Source organism: Paroedura picta, chromosome 10 (genome assembly GCF_049243985.1).
Source record: "Paroedura picta isolate Pp20150507F chromosome 10, Ppicta_v3.0, whole genome shotgun sequence".
NCBI classification, from domain to species: Eukaryota; Metazoa; Chordata; class Lepidosauria; order Squamata; family Gekkonidae; genus Paroedura; species Paroedura picta.
In genome coordinates this window covers 4,674,013-4,693,014 of record NC_135378.1, presented here as the reverse complement: position 1 = coordinate 4,693,014, position 19,002 = coordinate 4,674,013, and the positions used below count along the sequence as shown (strand labels likewise).

At 44.9% G+C, this 19,002-nt stretch overlaps 1 protein-coding gene across 1 annotated transcript in view; it reads right to left on the bottom strand.

Moving 5' to 3' along the window:
- Positions 1-18,658, bottom strand: part of LOC143819677 (uncharacterized) — a 104,954-nt gene extending 86,296 nt beyond the window's left edge. Inside the window, exons 1-2 of the mRNA XM_077301569.1 lie at positions 18,461-18,658; positions 18,294-18,379 (exon numbers count right to left, since the gene is read on the bottom strand). Of these exons, the coding sequence (XP_077157684.1) occupies positions 18,294-18,379; positions 18,461-18,658 (284 nt within the window). The remainder of the gene's footprint in view (positions 1-18,293; positions 18,380-18,460) is intronic.
- Positions 18,659-19,002: the final 344 nt, after the last annotated feature.

Here is a 19,002-nt window from a genome sequence, read left to right as displayed (position 1 = left end):
GGATGTTACGGCAGCAGGAGGGTGTGTATGGCGGCAACGGGCGACTGTGCGGACCCGGGCCACATGCCTGGCCGTTCTGCGCTGCCTTGCCATCATGGCCATGTAGGGACCTCTGGTACTAGCACCGCTGTCACCGGGTGCCTTTCTTCCCAACTTGCAGGGGGTGCCTCAACGGACTGCTGTGCTGCCGGACCCTCCTCGCCGCCCACGTGAGCTGCTGTCGCGTACCTCCCGCCGCCATGAAGCTGGACTTTGGGGGGGTTCGGGTGACCCATTAGTTGCGTTCCAGTTCGCCGCCCTGAAGCTGGACTTTGGGGGGGTTCGGGTGTCCCATTAGTTGCCTCCCAGTTCGCCCCTGTATACTAATAACAGGGAATTTGGAAGGAGCACAAGTTGCTTTCCTATATGACCATAACTGTTAAGTATGTGAGTCGTAAGAAACTATTTTAAGGTTATCATACCCAGGAGGATAGAATTTCATAATACTTTTAATTAATGACAGAGAATATCGTAGTATTTCATAATACTATGTAATAATAATAGTATTCTCTATTACAGATTGCTTTCTTTGGGTGCAATGAATGACATAAAGTAATTTATTACCCAACAAGTATTTAAGGTTATCTCATAGGGAATAGAAGATAGAATTTAACAACACTCTATGGTAATAATAGAGAATTTGGAAAAAGCACTAGTTGCTTTTTCTATAGGACGCTAAGAGCTAAATATGTGAGTCCCAAGAAACAATCTTGTGATATAATAGGGCTTCTGCTGGCTTGAAGAAACAATACCCAAACACTCTGCCTGCAACATATGATAAACGTGCGGGATATTTTCTAACCATATGAAGACGTACGAAGTAGTAATAGTAAAATGTGTTGTTCTCTTATAAATGTTGTTTACATTTCTCATTCACAAAAGGGCGGCCCTTCTGATTTTTTGTTCATTGACCCGGCGGGAACGTCTGCGTGCTCTGATAAGTTGGTAACATTTCAAATGTTGGCCGAGGAATTCGGGGTGCCATTAGCAGCAGAGAAGACGGAAGGCCCGTCTTCCTGTATTCTCTATTACAGATTTCTTTCTTTCGATGCAATGGATGACATAAAGTAATTTCTTACCCAACAAGTATTTAAGGTTATCTCATAGGGAATAGAATAGAATTTAATAACACTATGGTAATAATAGAGAATTTGGAAAAAGCACTATTCTTTTGCTATAGGACCCTAAGAGTTAAATATGTGAGTCCCAAGAAACAATCTTGTGATATAATAGGGCTTCTGCTGGCTTTAAAGAAACAATACCCAAACACTCTGTCTGCAACATATGATAAACGTGCGGGATGTTTTCTAACCATATGAAGTGGTACGAAGTAGTAATAGTAAAATGTGTTGTTTTCTTATCAATGTTGTTTACATTTCTGATTCACGAAATGGTGTCTTTTGCACGCATGCTATATGAACCTGCATGACAGGTCACATTCAAGTGACCAACGCTTAGCAGGTATATTTACTATTCGGTTTCTGGACGTAATCAGTGACATAAAGTAACTCCTTAACCAATGAGTATTTAAGGTTATTTTACCCAGCAGAAGATAGAATTTCATAACACTGTATAGTAATAACAGGGAATTTGGAAGGAGCACAAGTTGCTTTCCTATATGACCATAACTGTTGTATGTGAGTCGTAAGAAACTATTTTAAGGTTATTATACCGAGGAGAGAATTTCATAATACTTTTACATAATGACAGAGAATATTGTAGTATTTCATAATACTATGTAATAATAATAGTATTCTCTATTACAGATTGCTTTCTTTCGATGCAATGAATGACATAAAGTAATTTCGTACCCAACAAGTATTTAAGGTTATCTCATAGGGAATAGAAGATAGAATTTAATAACACTCTATGGTAATAATAGAGAATTTGGAAAAAGCACTAGTTGCTTTTGCTGTAGGACCCTAAGAATTAAATATGTGAGTCCCAAGAAAAAATCTTGTTATATAATAGGGCTTCTGCTGGCTTGAAGAAACAATACCAAAACACTCTTTCTGCAACATATTATAAACGTGCGGGATGCTTTCTAAACATATGAAGACGTACGAAGTAGTAATAGCAAAATGTGTTGTTCTCTTATAAATGGTGTTTACATTTCTGATTCACGCAAGGGTGTCTCTTGCACGTATGCTATATGAATCTGCAGGACCGGTCCTGTTCAAGTGACCAAAGCTTAGCAGGTATATTTCAATATTCGGTTTATGGATGTAATCAGTGAAAGTAATTCTTTAGGCAATGAATATTTAAGGTTACCATACACAATAAGATAGAATTTCATAATACTATGTAATAGTAACAGAGAATATAGTAGTATTTCATAATACTAAGTAATAATAATGGAGAATATGGAAATACCACTAGTTGCTTTGCCTTTATAACCGTAATTGTTATATATCTGACATACCATGATGAAGGCAAATGAAACTATTTCAGATCTACTACGGGTATTGTTTGGTTTTATGAAAAGACTCCATCTGCAGCATATGATAAGCTTGCTGGAGGTTCTCCTATATATATAAATATATATGATGAGAAGTAATAAATTTACAATGTGTTTTGCATGCATGCTATATAAAACTGCATGTTCACAATGCTTAGCAGGTATATTTCCTATTCGTTATATGGATGTAATCAATGACATAAAGTGATTTCGTAGCCGAGTACTTCACATGTCTCTGGCATTCATGCTATATGAATATAGCAGGTATATATCCCATTAATTGTATGAATGTAATCAATGCCATAAAGCCATTTCTTAGATAGCAGGTTATTAAGATAATTTCTGATTCATGAAAGGTGACTTTTGTATGCATGCTATATGAATCTGCATGACAGGTCCTGTTCAAGGCCCATTATGCACGGCCACCGAAACGGCAAATTTGGGTCACAGGGAAAAAGCGGAGGGAGAAGACGCGAAGCATACTGGTTATGCATGGAACGGGGTGCGATGGCGGCGAAACCCGGAGCGGCAGGTGTCGAGGCGTCGATGCGCAGGCCAAAGGAAGCGAGGCTAGTGCGCCGCTGCGTCGGCAAGCGGGAGCCGCGTCGGACATCGGAGCCAGGAAGGGCGGAAGCAGACTGCGCAGGCGCAGTCCTGCCGGGTCCGACGGGCACGGAGGGAGAGGGGGAGGGAGCAAGCGCCGTAGAAGTGAGCCCCAGAAACACGATGGACCATAGGGTACCGGTGGTGGTGGCCGCACAGGTGGCATCAGCAATCACCATCATAGTAGGCGGCGTACACAGTCTAATGCTGGTGACGGCCACAGGTGTCCTGCAGCGAGTTCGGCAACATAGGAAGCGTAGGCGGCGTCGTGCCATGCACACATGGCAGAGATGGGGAATATGGTGGGGTGAATCTCTGTCCTGGAGGTGAGGTGCCATCCGCCGGTGGCACTCCCTGTCTGCAGTGTGGTTCCCGAGGGCCCGCTGGGCTGAACAGCGCAGCCGAGACTGGTGGGAGAACTATGTGACAGCCAGATGGAGTGACGACCACTAGATCGATAATTTCCGCATGACGCGGAGCACATTCCAGGAGATCGTGACAGCTCTACAGAGCCGGCTGGAGAGACAAGCCACCAACATGAGGATGCCCATCCCCGTGGAGAAACGGGTCGCCATTGCTCCATGGTACTTGGCCACAGGGGACACATATCGAGACGTCGCCCACCAGTTTGGTGTTGGGGTCGCCACGGCAGGGGAGATCTTACGGGAGGTGTGCCTGGGGATGGAAGCGGAGCTCTACCGGATGGTAGTGTGCCTGGGAGACGGGGTAGGCGAAGTAGGTATACAAGGCAGGGCACAGTGGTGGCCAGCGGACCAAGGGACACTATCCTTGCAGCCTAACTCCCCCGCTCATCCACAGATCATGGATGGGTTTGGCCGCTAGGGTTCCCCCACTGCATCGGGGCCGTCGATGGCTGCCACATCCCCATCCGTGCCCCCGGGAGGCTCTACAACGAATACGGGAACAGGAAGGGCTTCTGTACGGTCATTCTCCAGGGGACGGTGGATCACACAGGCCGTTTCATTGATCCGGAGGCAGGCTGGGGTGGTCAGCGAAACGACACCTTCGTTTTCCAGCAGTCTAACCTATGCGCCGCCATAGACGCCGGGGCGTACGTCCTGGGGAACCCCACCTTCACGATGCAGGGTGTCCGCGTGCCAGCCCTCATAGTTGCCGATGGGGCATACCCCCAACGCCGGTGGCTCATGAAACCCTATTCCCCGCCACGGAACGCAGTGGAGGCGTACTTCAATGGCCGTCTGTGCCGCGCATGCAACATCGTGGAACGGGCATTTGGCCGTCTGAAAGTGCGCTGGCGATTCCTGCTCTCCTGCCTCCAGGCCGCCATATTGAACATAACCCCGGTGATCTTAGCCTGTGTCATCCTGCACAACATCTGCGAGGCACACGGCCATGAACCTCTGGAGATGCCGCCCATGGAGACCATCGAGGTCGAGGAGGAAGGGCTGCCCAGTCGGCGGGAGCGGCTGCGCACATGGCAGCAGGGGCAACGCGTCAGGGACGCAGTGGCTGCATACATGTTCAACCGCCGGCCACGAACGGGCGCAAGGTGAATGACGGACACGAGTCACAGGGGAATGTAAGGGCCACCCTACTGACTGGACGGCCATTTATTTGTCTCCGTTTACAAGCGCCGCAGCCCGCGGCCTCCCCGTGGCTGCCGTCGGCCCCCCGTGGCAGAACCCCTGGCTCGCCCCCGTGCACCGTGGCATGGAGGGGGGCCCTCAACTCCATCCATCCCATTCGCCGCCCCTCCCCCTGTGGCATGGCAACCGGGGCCTCCACAAGCCCCGCAACGGGAACCGCAAGGGGTGGCTCGGCCGGTGGGATGGCGGCGGCAGCGCCAGGGTCGCCATCCATGGGAGTCATCTGCTCCAGGGCTGTCGCGATGCGGTCCAAGACCCCTGTTGCTGTCGCAAGGGAGGCAGATGGTCCGGCCATCGTCTCCCGGTGCAGGGCCTGGAACTCTGCCCACTCCTGGCTTTCCCGCTCGCCCTCTGCCCTCCCGAGCTCCAGCAGGGTGGTCTGGAAACGGCGTCGCTCGTCCAGGTCCTCCTCCCCCTGCTCCTGTAGCCGTTCCCTGACAGTGGTGAGGAGCGTGATGCGGAGGCGGCGCCTGTGTTCCCGTTGTAGGTGCTCTTTGGCAGAGAGTGCCCCGAGGTCCAGGGCTGGCCCCTCCTCTTTCTCGCCACCATCACCGTCCCCACCGCCTTCACTTTCATACAACGAATTGGATATATACCTGGGGGTAGTCCCCAAAAAGGCCCAGGGACAATTTAGATTAATACACCATTTGTCCTATCCAAAAGGTACGTCAGTGAATGATGGGATTGCGCCTGAGCTCAGCTCGGTCACCTATGCATCCTTAGACCAAGCAATATCAAGGATTGATATTGCTTGGTCTAAGGATATCAAGGTCAAGGATTGCGGTCCCGGGGCGTTACTCACTAAGTGCGATATTCAATCGGCCTTTAGACTTTTGCCGGTCCATCCTGAGGATTTTTGTTTATTGGGGTGCCACTTTCGGGATTCTTGGTACGTGGACAAGGCCACGCCGATGGGGTGTTCCATCGCATTCTTCGCCTTTGAATCCTTCAGAATTTTTTTAGAATGGGTAATGAAATGCCGCACTGGGAGTCCGCATATTACGCATTTCTTGGACGATTTTTTGTTCATTGACCCGGCGGGAACGTCTGCGTGCTCTGATAAGTTGGTAACATTTCAAATGTTGGCCGAGGAATTGGGGGTGCCCACCATCCCCATACGCCGCTTCTGAGCCTGAACGCCAGGGGGACGACTCTGCAGGTGCTTATGCCGACGCAGGGTCCCAGGGAGGGGGGAAGACGGGACAGGCGTTGGCCAGCACCCCAACCCTACCTGCCTGCAGGTGACGGCTGCGGGGATGACGACGGCACAGACGACGGGGAGGGACCAGCCCTGGACCTCGGGGCGCTCTCAGCCGAGGAGCGCCTGGAACGATAGCCGAAGCGGCGGCGCCGCGTGGCACTCCTGACCACGGTCGGGGAACGCCTCTTGGAGCAGGGGCAGGAGGAGCTGGCCGAGCACCGCCGGTTCGAGACTGCCCTGCTGGAGCTCAGAAGGGCAGGGGAAGCGCGGGAACGGCAGGAGTGGGAAGAGTTCAAGGTCCTGCAGCGAGAAATTATGGCCGATCCTGCCGCCTCCCTCGCAACAGCAGCTGGGGCCGCAATGTTCGCAATGCTTAGCAGGTATATTTCCTATTCGTTGTATGGATGTAATCAATGACAAAAAGTGATTTTTTAGCCGAGTTCTCACGTGTCTTTGGCATTCATGCTATATGAATATAGCAGGTATATATCCCATTCATTGTATGAATGTAATCAATGCCATAAAGCCATTTCTTAGATAGCAGGTTTTTAAGATTATCTCATAGGCAGTAGAAAATAGAATTTCATAACACTGTATAGTAATAACAGGGAATTTGGAAGGAGCACTAGTTGCTTTCCTATATGACCATAACTGTTAAATATGTGAGTCGTAAGAAACTGTTTTAAGGTTTTCATACCCAGGAGGATAGAATTTCATAATACCTTTAAATAATGACTGAGAATATCGTATTCCATAATACTATGTAATAATAATAGTATTCTCTATTACAGATAGCTTTCTTTGGATGCAATGAATGACATAAAGTAATTTCTTACCCAACAAGTATTTAAGGTTATCTCATAGGGAGTATAAGATAGAATTTAATAACACTCTATGGTAATAATAGAGAACTTGGAAAAAGCACTAGTTGCTTTTGCTATAGGACCCAATGAGCTAAATATGTGAGTCCCAAGAATCAATCTTGTGATATAATAGGGCTTTTGCTGGCTTGAAGAAACAATACCCAAACACTCTGTCTGCAACATATGATAGTTACATATCTGACATACCTTGTTGAAGGCAAATGAAACTATGTCGGAGTCTACTACGGGTTGTGTTGGCGTTAAGAAGAGACTCCATCTTCAGCATATGATATGTTTTCTGTTAACTATATGAAGACATACGAAGTAATAAAGGTAAAACGAGTCGTTCCTTGTAAATGTAGTTTACATTTCTGATTCACGAACGGGTGTCTTTAGCATGCATGCTATATGAATCTGCAGGACCGGTCCTGTTCAAGTGACCAAAGCGTATCAGGTATATTTCAATATTCGGTTTATGGATGTAATCAGTGAAAGTAATTCCTTAGGCAAAGTAATCCCTTAGGCAATGAAGGTTATCATTCCGAATAGGATAAAATTTCATAATACTATGTAATAGTAATCCCCCTTCAAGGATCGATGCCTTGTTGTGGCAAGGGGGCTTGCGTAGTTCAGTGAAGCTATGAGCTATACCGTGCAGGGCCACCCAAGACGGACAGGTCATAGCTAAGAGCTCTGACAAAAGGTGATCCACTGGAGAAGGAAATGGCAAACCACTCCAGTATCGTTGCCATGAAAACTCTATGGACAGTTCCAAAAGGCAAAACGTTATGACGCCGGAAGATGAGCCCCTCAGGTCGGAAGGTGTCCAATATGCTACTGGGGATGAGCAGACGGCTAGTACGAGTAGCGCCAGAATGAATGAAGCGACTGGGCCAAAGCTTAAAGGACGCTCAGTTGTGGAAGTAACTGGTGGCGAAAAGACAGTCTGATGCTGTAAAGATTTCTATTCCATAGGAACCTGGAACGTCAGATCCATGAATCAAGGCAAGCTGGACGTGGTTAAACAAGAAATGAGAAGACTGAAGATCGACATTTTAGGAATCAGTGAACTAAAATGGACAGGAATGGGTGAATTTAATTCAGATGACCATCAGGTATACTACTGTGGACAAGAATCTCGCAGAAGAAATGGAGTAGCCTTCATAATCAATAAGAGAGTAGGAAAAGCAGTCTTGGGATACAATCCCCAAAATGACAGAATGATCTCAGTTCGAATCCAAGGCAAACCATTCAACATCACAGTGATCCAGGTCTATGCCCCAACCACTGCTGCTGAAGAGGATGAAGTTGATCAGTTCTATGAAGCCTTACAACACCTTCTAGAAGCAATGCCAAAAAATGATGTGCTTATCATCATGGAGGATTGGAATGCTAAAGTAGGAAGCCAAAAGATAACCGGGATAACAGGCAAGTTTGGCCTTGAAGTACAAAATGGAGCAGGGCACAGGCTGGTAGAATTTTGTCAAGAGAATACAATGGTCATAGCAAACACTCTTTTCCAACAACCCAAGAGACGACTCTACACATGGACATCACCAGACGGTCAACACAGAAATCAGATTGACTATGTGCTCGGCAGCCAAAGATGGAAAAGTTCTATCCAGTCAATCAAAACAAGACCAGGAGCTGATTGTGGTTCAGATCATGAGCTTCTTGTTTCAAAATGTAGGCTTAAATTGAAGAAAGTAGGGAAAACCACTAGGCCACTCAGGTATGAACTAAATCATATCCCCAACGAATACACAGTAGAGGTGACAAATAGATTTAAGGAATTAGATCTGATAGACAGAGTGCCTGAAGAACTATGGACGGAGGTTCGCAACATTGTACAAGAGGTAGCAACTAAAACCATCACAAAGAAAAAGAAATGCAAGAAATCAAAATGGCTGTCTGAGGAAGCTTTACAAATAGCTAAGGAGAGAAGGGAAGTGAAAGGCAAGGGAGAAAGAGAAAGATACACCCAATTGAATGCAGAATTCCAGAGAAAAGCTAGAAGAGATAAGAATGCCTTCTTAAACGAACAGAGCAAACAAATAGAAGAAAACAATAGAATGGGGAGGACCAGAGATCTTTTCAAGAAAATTGGAGATATGAAGAGAACGTTTCATGCAAAGATGGGTATGATAAGGGACCAAAATTGTAGGGACCTCACAGAAGCAGAAGAGATTAAACAAAGGTGGCAAAATTATACAGAAGAACTATACAAGAGCGAGCTTAACATCCCTGATGACCACAATGAGGTAGTTACTGACCTGGAGCCAGACATCCTGGAATGTGTAGTCAAATGGGCCTTAGGAAGTCTGAGCAACAATAAAGCTAGTGGTGGTGACAGCATTCCAGTTGAATTATTCAAAATCTTAAAGGACGATGCAGTAAAAGTGCTATATGCCAGCAAATTTGGAAAACTCAACAATGGCCACAGGATTGGAAAAGGTCAGTTTACATTCCAATCCCAAAGAAGGGCAATGCCAAAGAATGTTCAAACTACCGCAGCATCACACTAATTTCTCATGCTAGCAAAGTTATGCTCAAAATCCTACAAGCTAGGCTCCAGCAATATGTGGACCGAGAACTTCCAGAAGTACAGGCAGGATTTCGAAGAGGCAGAGGAACTAGAGATCAAATTGCCAACATACGCTGGATCACGGAGAAAGCTAGGGAGTACCAGAAGAACGTCTACTTCTGCTTCATTGACTACGCTAAAGCCTTTGATTGTGTGGAGCGCAACAAATTGTGGCAAGTTCTTAGAGATGGGAATACCAGAGCATCTTATTTGTCTCTTGAGAAATTTATATGCAGGTCAAGAAGCAACAGTGAGAACTGAACATGGAATTACTAACTGGTTCAAAATTGAGAAAGGAGTTCGGCAAGGCTGTATACTGTCGCCTTGCCTATTTAACTTGTATGCAGAGCACATCATGAGAAATGCGGGATTAGAGGAGTCACAAATTGGGATCAAGATTGCAGGGATAAATATCAACAACCTCAGATATGCAGATGATACCACTCTAATGGCAGAAAGTGAAGAGGAACTAAAGAGCCTGTTGATGCGGGTGAAGGAGGAGAGTGCAAAAGTTGGCTTGAAACTCAACATCAAGAAAACAAAGATCATGGCATCCGGCCCTCTCAATTCATGGCAGATGGGGAAGAAATGGAGATAGTGACAGATTTTATTTTCCTGGGCTCCAAGATCACTGCAGATGGGGACTGCAGCAAAGAAATTAAAAGACGCTTGCTCCTGGGGAGGAAAGCTATGGCAAATCTAGACAGCATCCGAAAAAGCAGAGACATCACCCTGCCAACAAAAGTGCGTTTAGTCAAGGCTATTCCCAGTTGCAATGTATGGCTGCGAAAGTTGGACCGAGCGTCAAAGGAGGGCCGAGCGTCAAAGAATTGAGGCTTTTGAACTCTGGTGCTGGAGAAGACTCTTGCGAGTCCCTTGGACTGCAAGGCGAACAAACCGGTCAGTCCTAGAGGAGATCAGCCCTGACTGCTTTTTAGAAGGCCAGATCCTAAAGATGAAACTCAAATACTTTGGCCACCTCATGAGAAGGAAGGACTCCCTGGAGCCTAATGCTGGGAGCGATCGAGGGCAAAAGAAGAAGGGGATGACAGAGAATGAGGTGGCTGGATGGAGTCACTGAAGCAATAGGTGCAAACTTAAATGGACTCCGGGGAATGGTAGAGGACAGGAAGGCCTGGAAGATCATTGTCCATGGGGTCGCGATGGGTCGGACACGACTTCGCACATAACAACAACAACAATAGTAACAGAGAATATAGTAGTATTTCATGATACTAAGTAATAATAATAGAGAATATGGAAATACCACTAGTTGCTTTGCCTTTATAACCGTAATTGTTAAATATCTGACATACCTTGATGAAGGCAAATGAAACTATTTCAGTTCTACTATGGATATTGTTTGGTTTTATGAAGAGACTCCATCAGCAGCATATGATAAACTTGCGGGAGGTTCTCCTATATATATATATGATGAGAAGTAATAAATTTAAAATGTGTTTTGCATGAATGCTATATAAAACTGCATGTTTGCAATGCTTAGCCGGTATATTTCCTATTCTTTGTATGGATGTAATCAATGACATAAAGTGATTTCTTAGCCGAGTACTTCACGTGTCTTTGGCATTCATGCTAAATGAATATAGCAGGTATATATCCCATTCGTTGTATGAATGTAATCAATGCCGTAACACTGTATAGTAATAACAGGGAATTTGGAAGGAGCACTAGTTGCTTTCCTATATGACCATAACTGTATAATATGTGAATCGTAAGAAACTGTTTTAAGGTTTTCATACCCAGGAGGATAGAATTTCATAATACTTTTAAATAATGACTGAGAATGTCGGAGTATTCCATAATACTATGTAATAATAATAGTATTCTCTATTACAGATTGCTTTATTTGGATGCAATGAATGACATGAAGTAATTTCTTACCCAACAAGTATTTAAGGTTATCTCATAGGGAATAGATGATAGAATTTAATAACACTCTATGGTAATAATAGAGAATTTGGAAAAAGCACTAGTTGCTTTTGCTATACGACCCTAAGAGTTAAATATGTGAGTCCCAAGAAACAATCTTGTGATATGATAGGGCTTGAAGAAACAATACCAAAACACTCTGTCCGCAACATATGATAAACGTGTGGGATGTTTTCTAACCATATGAAGACGTACGAAGTAGTAATAGTAAAATGTGTTGTTCTCTTATAAATGTTGTTTACATTTCTCATTCAGGAAAGGGTGTCTTTTGCACGCATGCTCTAGGAATCTGCATGACAGGTCCTGTTGAAGTGACCAACGCTTAGCAGGTATATTTACTATTCGGTTTCTGGACGTAATCAGTGACATAAAGTAACTCCTTAACCAATGAGTATTTAACGTTATTTTACCCAGCAGAAGATAGAATCTCAGAATACTATGTAAAAATAGCAGAGAACTTGGAAATGCCAGTAGTTGCTTTAGCTATATAACCTTAATAGTTACTTATCTGACATACCCTGTTGAAGGCAAATGAAACTATGTCGGAATCTACTACGGGTTGTGTTGGTGTTAAGAAGAGACTCCATCTGCAGCATATGATAAACTTGCGGGATTTTTTCTGTTAACTATATGAAGACTTACGAAGTAATAAAGGTAAAACGAGTCGTTCTCTTGTAAATGTAGTTTACATTTCTGATTCACGAACGGGTGTCTTTAGGATGCATGCTATATGAATCTGCAGGACCTGTCCTATTCAAGTGACCAACGCGTAGCAGGTATATTGCAATATTTGGTTTATGGATGTAATCAGCGAAAGTAATTGCTTAGGCAATGAATATTTAAGGTTATCATACCCAATAGGATAGAATTTCATAATACTATGTAATAGTAACATATTATTATTTCATAATACTAATAATAGAGAATATCGAAATACCATTAGTTGCTTTGCCTTTATAACCGTAATTGTTAAATATCTGACATACCTTGATGAAGGCAAATGAAACTATTTCAGAATCTACTACGGGTATTGTTTGGTTTTATGAAGAGACTCCATCTGCAGCATATGATAAACTTGCTGGAGGTTCTCCTATATATATATGAAGTCATGAGAAGTAATAAATTTAAAATGTGTTTTAGTAGTAGGTAGTAGAAGACAGAATTTCTTTGCCTATGAGATAATCTTAAAAACCTGCTATCTAAGAAATGGCTTTATGGCATTTATTACATTCATACAACGAATGGGGTGTATACCTGATATATTCATATAGCATAGTTTCATTTGCCTTCATCAAGGTTGTCAGTTATTTAACAATTACGGTTATAAAGCATGCGCAGTCTGCTTCCGCCCTTCCTGGCTCCGATGTCTGACGCGGCGCTCGCTTGCCGACGCAGCGGCACGCTTGCCTCGCTTCCTTTGGCCTGCGCATCGACGCCTCGACACCTGCCACTTAGGGTTTCGCCGCCATCGCACCCCGTTCCGTGCATAACCGGTATGCTTCGCGTCTTCTCCCTCCGCTTTTTCCATGTGACCCAAATTCGCCGTGTCGGCGGCCGTGCATAATGCGCCTTGAATAATAATGCGACCTGTCATGCAGATTCATATAGCATGCATGCAAAAGACACCTTTCGTGAATCAGAATTTATCTTAATAACCTGCTATCTAAGAAATGGCTTTATGGCATTGATTACATTCATACAATTAATGGGATATATACCTGCTATATTCATATAGCATGAATGCCAAAGACACGTGAAGTACTCGGCTAAGAAATCACTTTATGTCATTGATTACATCCATACAACGCATAGGAAATATACCTGCTAAGCATTGTGAACATGCAGTTTTATATAGCATGCATGCAAAACACATTTTAAATTTATTACTTCTCATCATATATATATATATATAGGAGAACCTCCAGCAAGTTTATCATATGCTGCAGATGGAGTCTCTTCATAAAACCAAACAATACCCGTAGTAGATCTGAAATAGTTTCATTTGCCTTCATCAAGGTATGTCAGATATTTAACAATTACGGTTATAAAGGCAAAGCAACTAGTGGTATTTCCATATTCTCCATTATTATTACTTAGTATTCTCTGTTACTATTACATAGTATTATGAAATTCTATCATATTGGGTATGATAACCTTAAATATTCATTGCCTAAAGAATTACTTTCACTGATTACATCCATAAACCGAATATTGAAATATACCTGCTAAGCGTTGGTCACTTGAACAGGACCGGTCCTGCAGATTCATATAGCATGCATGCTAAAGACACCCGTTCGTGAATCAGAAATGTAAACTCCATTTACAAGAGAACGACTCGTTTTACCTTTATTACTTCGTATGTCTTCATATAGTTAACAGAAAACATCCCGCAAGATTTTCATATGCTGCAGATGGAGTCTCTTCTTAACACCAACACAACCCGTAGTAGATTCCGACATAGTTTCATTTGCCTTCAACAAGGTATGTCAGATATGTAACTATTAAGGTTATATAGCTAAAGCAACTACTGGCATTTCCAAGTTCTGCGCTATTATTACATAGTATTATGAAATTCTATCTTCTGCTGGGTAAAAGAACCTTAAATACTCATTGGTTAAGGAGTTACTTTATGTCACTGATTACGTCCAGAAATATACCTGCTAAGCGTTGGTCACTTAAACAGGACCTGTCATGCAGATTCATAGAGCATGCATGCAAAAGACACCCTTTTGTGAATGAGAAATGTAAACAACATTTATAAGAGAACAACACATTTTACTATTACTACTTCGTACGTCTTCATTGGGTTAGAAAACATCCCGCACATTTATCATATGTTGCAGACAGAGTATTTTGGTATTGTTTCTTCAAGCCAGCAGAAGCCCTATAATATCACAAGATTGTTTCTTGGGACTCACATATTTAGCTCTTAGGATCCTATAGCAAAAGCAACTAGTGCTTTTTCCAAATTCTCTATTATTACCATAGAGTGTTATTAAATTCTATCTTCTACTCATCTCAAAGCTTAAATACTTGTTGGGTAAGAAATTACTTGCCATTCATTGCATCCAAAGAAAGCAATCTGTAATATAGAATACTATTATTATTACATAGTATTATGGAATACGACTATATTCTCTGTCATTATTAAAAAGTATGAAATTGCTTCGGCTCTCGTTCCAGGGGCTCCTGGACTGATAGCGCCCCGAGGTCCAGGGCTGGTCCCTCCCCGTCGTCCGCACCGTCGCCATCCCCGCCGCCGTCACCTGCAGGCAGGTAGGGTTGGGGTGCTGGCCAACACCCGTCCCGTCTTCCCCCCTCCCTGTGACCCTGCGTCGGCCTACACACCTGCAGAGTCGTCCCCCTGGTGTTCAGGCTCAGAGGCGGCGTATGGGGACGGTGGGCTCCTGCCCGGCTCCTCCCCCCACGGTGCACCTGCGGGCAACAGAATGGGCTGCGGTGTGGGCCGGGCCAGTATGCCGCCAGTGCCCCCTGACACCTGGGAACCGGGCTACTGTCTGCCAGTGGCCGCGGACCCCACTCCACCCATTCCCCCTTCGCGTGGCGTCCCCCCGTACCCGTGGTGTCCTGGGTTCTGGCCGACTCCTCGTCCGTCTGGCCCCCCTGGTCGCTCTCCTTCCGAGGCGACGGCGTCGCCGTAGGTGGACCTGGTGGGGGCAAAGATGGGGGGTAGTCTGGTAGCCCGTGGCCTCAGCCCTGACCCCACCACCCAGTCGTCCACCCACACAGGAGCGGTACCTGCGCGAGCCTCCCGCTGCCTCTGGGACGCACGTGGCGCCAGTAGGGCCCCGCTGGCAGATGACGGTCTCTTCGGTGGCCACCCACGGCCTGCCCACTCAGCCTCCACTACTGCGGCCTGCTGGGGAACATGCCGCACACTGAGGCTCGCGTTGTGGCCGCCCACTGCCCCGCGTCCCTAGGATTTCAGCCAGCCTCTGGTAGTGCGGGTATGTGGCCGGCTCTGCACCCGTGCGGTCATTGTGCTCCCGGACACGAAAGTACTCCTGCCGCAGCGCCTTGGTCTTCGTCCGACATTCCAAGGCGCTGCGGACGAAGCCCCATGCCCGGAGTTCCCTGACCCGTAGTAGATTCCGACATAGTTTCATTGGCCTTCAACTAGGTATGTCAGATATGTAACTATTAACGTTATATAGCAAAAGAAATATAAAGGCAAAGCAACTAGTGGTATTTCCATATTCTCTATTATTATTACTTAGTATTATGAAATACTACTATATTCTCTGTTACTGTTACATAGAAGAAGAAGAGTTGGTTCTTATATGCCGCTTTTCCCTACCCGAAGGAGGCTCAAAGCAGCTTACAGTTGCCTTCCCATTCCTCTCCCCACAACAGACACCCTGTGGGGTGGGTGAGGCTGAGAGAGCCCTGATATCACTGCTCGGTCAGAACAGTTTTATCAGTGCCGTGGCGAGCCCAAGGTCACCCAGCTGGCTGCATGTGGGGGAGTGCAGAATCGAACCCGGCATGCCAGATTAGAAGTCCGCACTCCTAACCACTACACCAAACTGGCTCTCCAAACCACCACCAAACTGGTATTATGAAATTCTATCCTATTGGGTATGATAACCTTAAATATTCATTGCCTAAGGAATTACTTTCACTGATTACATCCAAAAAACGAATATTGCAATATACTTGCTAAGCGTTGGTGACTTGAACAGGACCGGTCCTGCAGATGCATATAGCATGCGTGCAAAAGACACCCGTTCGTGAATCAGAAATGTAAATTACATTGACAAGAGAACGACTCGTTTTTACCTTTATAACTTTGTATGTCGTCATATAGTTAACAGAAAACACATTTTAATTTTATTACTTTTCATGACTTCATATATATATATAGGAAAACCTCCAGCAAGTTTATCATATGCTGCAGATGGAGTCTCTTAATAAAACCAAACAATACCCATAGTAGATGAGCCTCTTGTGGTGCAGAGTGGTAAGGTAGCAGATATGCAGTCTGAAAGCTCTGCCCATGAGGCCGAGAGTTCGATCCCAGCAGCCGGCTCAAGGTTGACTCAGCCTTCCATCCTTCCGAGGTCGGTAAAATGAGTACCCAGCTTGCTGGGGGGGTAAACGGTAATGACTGGGGAAGGCACTGGCAAACCACCCATATGGAGTCTGCCATGAAAACGCTAGAGGGCGTCACCCCAAGGGTCAGACATGACCCGGTGCTTGCACTGCGGATACCTTACCTTACCTTACACGTAGTAGATTCTGAAATAGTTTCATTTGCCTTCATCAAGGTATGTCAGATATTTTACAATTACGGCTATAAAGGCAAATCAGTTAGTGGTATTTCCATATTCTCTATAATTAGTATTATGAAATACTACTATATTCTCTGTTACTATTAAATAGTATTATGAAATTCTATGCTATTGGGTATGATAACCTTAAATATTCATTGCCTAAGGAATTACTTTCACTGATGAATCAGAAAGGTAAACAACATTTACATGAGAATGACTCGTTTTACCTTTATTACTTCGTATGTCTTCATATAGTTAACAGAAAACATCCCGCAAGTTTATCATATGCTGCAGATGGAGTCTCTTCTTAACACCAACAGAACCCGTAGTAGATTCCGACATCGTTTCATTTACCTTCAACAAGGTACGTCAGATAAGTAACTATTAAGGTTATATAGCAAAAGCAACTACTGGCATTTCCAAGTTCTCTGCTATTATTTCATAGTATTATGAAATTCTATCTTCTGCTGGGTAAAATAACCCTAAATACTCATTGGTTAAGGAGTTACATTATGTCACTGATTACGTCCAGAAACCGAATAGTAAATATACCTGCTAAGCATTGGTCACTTGAACAGGACCTGTCATGCAGATTCATAGAGCATGCGTGCAAAAGACACCCTTTCGTGAATCAGAAATGTAAACAACATTTATAAGAGAACAACACATTTTACTATTTCTACTTCGTACGTCTTCATAAGGTTAGAAAACATCCCGCATGTTTATCAAATGTTGCAGACAGAGTATTTGTGTATTGTTTCTTCAAGCCAGCAGAAGCCCTATTATATCACAAGATTGATTCTTGGGACTCACATATTTAGCTCTTAGAGTCCTATAGCAAAAGCAACTAGTGCTTTTTCCAAAGTCTCTATTATTACCATAGAGTGTTATTATATTCTATCTTCTACTCCCTATGAGATAACCTTAAGTACTTGTTGGGTGAGAAATTACTTTATGTCATTCATTGCATCCAAAGAAAGCAATCTGTAATAGAGAATACTATTATTATTACATGGAATATGGAAGACTTCTTATGGAAGACTCCGATATTCTCAGTCATTATTTAAAGGTATTATGAAATTCTATCCTCCTGGGTATGAAAACCTTAAAAGTTTCTTACGACTCACATATTTAACAGTTATGGTCATATAGGAAAGCAACTAGTGCTCCTTCCAAATTCCCTGTTATTACTATACAGTGTTATGAAATTCTATCTTCTACTGCCTATGAGATAATCTTAAATAACTGCTATCTAAGAAATGGCTTTATGGCATTGATTACATTCATACAATGAATGAGATATATACCTGCTATATTCATATAGCATGAATGCCAAAGACACGTGAATAAGAAATGTAAACAACATTTACAAGAGAACGACACTTTTTACCTTTATTACTTCGTACATCTTCATATGGTTAGAAAACATCCGGCACGTTTATCATAAGTTGCAGATGGAGTGTTTTGGTATTGTTTCTTCAAACGAGCGGAAGCCCTATCATATCACAAGATTGTTTCTTGGGTCTCACAATATTTAGCTCTTAGGGCTTTTTCCAAATTCCAAAAACTTTTTTTTCCAAATTCAAAAAATGATGAACCGGACAGTGTGGTCTACTGTCCCCTGGAGAATGACGGAACAGAAGCCCTTCCTGTTCCCATATTCATCGTAACGCCTCCCGGGTGCACGGATGGGGATGTGGCAGCCATCGACAGCCCCGATGCAGTGGGGGAACCCTAGGTGGCCGAAACCATCCATGATCTGTGGATGACAGGGGTATTAGGGTTTCCTGCTACTGCCCCGTTCCCCTGCCCGCCCACCTGCCGCGCCCTTTGTGCCTACCTCGCCAACCCTGTCTCCCAGGCAAACTACCGTCCAGTAGAGCTCCGCCTCCATCGCCAGACACACCTCCCGTATGATCTCCCGTGCAGTGGCGACCCCAAGGCTGAACTGGTGGGCGACGTCCCGATACGTGTCCCCTGTAGCCAGGTACCATAGGGCAATGGCTACCCTTTTCTCTACGGGGATGGGCAGCCTCATGTTGGTGGCTTGTCTCTCCAGTCGGCTCTGTAGGGCTGTCACGATCTCCTGTAATGTGCTCCGCATCATGCGGCTCCCTTGCGACAGCAACAGGGGTCTTGGACCGCATCACGACAGCCCTGGAGCAGATGAATCCCATGGATAGCGACCCTGGCGCTGCCGCCGCCATCCCACCGGCCGAGCCACCCCTTGCGGTTCCCATTGTGGGGCTTGTGGAGGCCCCGGTTGCCATGGCACCGGGGGAGGGGGCGGCGAATGGGATGGATGGTGTTGAGAGCCCCCCTTCATGCCACGGTGCACGGGGGCGAACCAGGGGTGCTGCCACGGGGGGCCGACGGCGGCCA